At 43.0% G+C, this 3,274-nt stretch overlaps 1 protein-coding gene across 1 annotated transcript in view; it reads left to right on the top strand.

Annotated features, from left to right (window-relative positions):
• Positions 1-2,662, top strand: part of LOC116400616 (ralBP1-associated Eps domain-containing protein 2-like) — a 21,358-nt gene extending 18,696 nt beyond the window's left edge. The window contains exon 4 of the mRNA XM_031878535.1: positions 2,594-2,662. Within this exon, the coding sequence (XP_031734395.1) occupies positions 2,594-2,662 (69 nt within the window). The remainder of the gene's footprint in view (positions 1-2,593) is intronic.
• Positions 2,663-3,274: the final 612 nt, after the last annotated feature.

The following is a 3,274-nucleotide window of genomic DNA, read 5'->3' on the forward strand; positions in this document are numbered from 1 at the left end:
AGATATGGTCACTTCCTGTTCACTGGTTGCAAAAAAACAAGATGGCGTCAGCCGTCCACAAACCAATGAGTGGCATCACGATGACTATGTCCACTTCTTAGTTGGGCGGATTTGGTGGGTCTCCACCATAAAACTCAATCAAGTAGCGAACGTAGATTCATGAGTCATCGTTTTCAAAGGTCTACGTTTCTGCCCGTCTAGACTAAATCGCAACTCCGGAGTTTCTAAACTAAAACGGCTTCAGTAGCGTTTTCAAACGTCTCCTTTTTAGAGGCTCTGAAACGCCGGAGTAGTGTGGACGCTCGGCGTAAACGTAGATATGCGTTTTAAAAAACGAAAACGTCGTCGTGTGATTGTAGCCCGACAACAGAAGCTGCCTCTTCATTCCAACGTGGTGAAAAACCCTCCAGCTCAACTGTCTGCTCCCTTCAGCCGCCACTCAAAGCTGAACTAATGGCTGTTTGCATTGGGCCTGTGGCACACGCACTCACATTTGGAAACACATGCCGCATGCCGGTCATTCCCCTCGTCGATGATCCGTAGTGAAAAACCCTCACGCTCGCATGCGGCGCTTCTACAGCTTTAATACAACACAGACCAAAGAATTAAACTGTTTAAAAAAAATCTTTTACATTAATGTCAGTCGTGTTCCAGACCTACTTGGTTATCCAGGACGTTGTTTATTGGCTCTAATTCTGCTGGTTCCTCAAAGCATCCGAGGAATTTTGCAGAGAAAGGCATATGTGTCTGTATATAGACTCCAGCCATTGGCATTCACAACTGTCTTCTTTAAAATAGAGCCTGGGCTGCTCAGGCATCTAACCACCACAGGGTGTGTGAGGAAAGGAACAGCTCCTTCCTGACTGTTCCCATAAAGTTGAAGTTATGAAAAAACTCTTAATAAAAGCTCGTCGCATCAAAAACCGGGTCATTTACTATCGATCGCTCTGAAGGACGTTTACTGAAAACTAAAAATGATATCAAAGAAAAAACAAAACGAGACAAAACATGCTTCGGATGAACGGCTCAACGCCACAGACTCTATAAGCAGTGGACGTAGTGATGGTGATCTCACTCATTGGTTTGTGGACTCAAGTTTGGCCATTTTTTTCCGTCTTTTTTTTTTTTTTTTTGCAACCAGTGAACAGGAAGTGACCATATCTGGACTGAGGAGTGACGCCGTATACGTCTCTGGTAGAGACCTGTCAATCACTGTGTAGCCCCGCCCTAAAGCATCCCCTGCTTTATGGTCTGTTTGACTCTAAATGGACCATAATGTACTAAATGAACATCATGCTGTATTGAAGAAGACTTGAAACTAGAGATTGAGACCATAAACTACGATGTCCTCTGCTGGTGGAGTGCACCGCTGTATCAGCTGTTACTGTGCTTTACATGACAGAAATCCTCCATAGATTTTATTAATGGGATCAATGTATTCTTTTCAAATGGCTTCACTGGGAATCAGTTTTTAACCCTCTGAACACGAAGCAGTTTGGGGCATGTTTTCTCTCCTGTTGCATGTTTCTCTCTGTGGTCTTGATTTTCTCTGTAACATAAAGTTCTTCATCTCCATAGAACCAGAACCATCATGACTAGAAGCAGAGAGAAGTAGAACATGTCGTTAGTGCAGAACAGTTATGACATCAATCATGAAAATGAAGAAAACGCAAGTTTATTTTCTTTGATAATTTATTTTACAAACATTCAAAAACAATGGAATCTATAAATCCAACATTTCTTCAAGTGTTTCCAATGTTGGAAAAAAAATGGAGGCTCTATGTGCTATACATTGAACACATATTTACATCCTCTACTTCCAGCCTCTCCTCTCTCTGTGTTCACTTCCTGAAGTTCAAAGTGTCTCCTCCTTGTTGTCACATGACTGTTGGTCTCAGATGAATCAATGATGACTTCATAGTTTCTCTGAGGAGCTCACACTTTAATGTTTTTACACAATCTGGTTAAAGTGAACGCTTTATTAGAGACATTTATAATGAGAACATGTAGAATTTAAAGCTGAGTCTCAGTTTGTTTTCTGGTGTGTTTAAGGACCGTCGGAAAGATAACAAACTGACTATGACTTTTGCCGATTGTTTAAAATAAACAATCCATCCCACCGGCGGGTTTTGGGGTTCAGACTAACGATGCACATGGATCACCCTTGTCTGCCTTGAAAGTGCTTGAGGACAGAGGAGTCTAGGAGGGAAGTTAGGATGAACCCTGAGCATCCTCACTCCCTGCTGTGTTGAGTCACGAGGTCAGATTCTAGACATGAAATGTCAGCGCTGGAACATCTTCTGCATTCTCTCAATAATCCGCTCCGTGTGAGCGGCTGATTGAGTTGTGTTCGTTGAGTCTGCTGCTCGTTCTCTCCGACAGTAAGGGTCCACTTCAGAGGTAGTCCGTGTTGTTACACGGCTAACACAACAACCCGCGTAATGCCTGCCCGAGGTTCGTCTCGTGTTCAGCGTGCAAAGATCAAAGCGTGTGTGTTCAGCGTGTTCAGCGTGCAGAGATCAAAGCGTGTGTGTTCAGCGTGTTCAGCGTGCAGAGATCAAAGCATGTGTATGTTTGTTTGGTTTGGCTGCAGGTGGTTCACCAGGAGAGGGTCACCCTGGAGACCCAGCTGGAGCTCCAGCGGCCTCTGGCCTCGACGTGACGGAGCCCGAAGTCAGGTTTCTGTAAAACCTGAATGTTTTCGTCTTGAATGCAGAATAAATGTAGAAAGGTTGACGACGGGAACAAACGGGGATGTGTCTCTTACTTGTAATAACGTACTGCAGGATTAAACTCACTGTATGATATGCACATGTAACTTATTCTCTCTTGATTTCACCCTCTCATGGAGCTGACCTTGCTACATGTAACAGTTTGTGCACAGACTAAAGTTTTCCCTCTCTCTGTATATAAAAAGCATTTAATCTGGTCTAAAGCAAGTAATGGTGCTACGGATGAGTCTCTGAATGCTGTTCACTTAAAGATGCACATTTGCAGGGTTGTACTTGATGTAATGTAGCTTCAGATCGTCTGCTGTCACCCTGTAGCACCGACACACGAGCACACTGACCAATGTCGACACTGGATTTGTATGAAATATGGACGTTTTTATTACTTGAAGATTTGCTCCATCTCTAATGATCGCACTGCATTATTGTATGTTTATTATCAGATGAAGAGTTTTGGAAAATAAATACTTTCAAGACCAAAAAAAAAAATCTCGTCACTCCAGAAAATAAAGTAACGGAGCACAATATTCCTGTAATGTTTCGCA

Source organism: Anarrhichthys ocellatus, unplaced genomic scaffold (genome assembly GCF_004355925.1).
Source record: "Anarrhichthys ocellatus isolate YVR2014 unplaced genomic scaffold, GSC_Weel_1.0 scaffold185, whole genome shotgun sequence".
Classification (NCBI taxonomy): Eukaryota; Metazoa; Chordata; class Actinopteri; order Perciformes; family Anarhichadidae; genus Anarrhichthys; species Anarrhichthys ocellatus.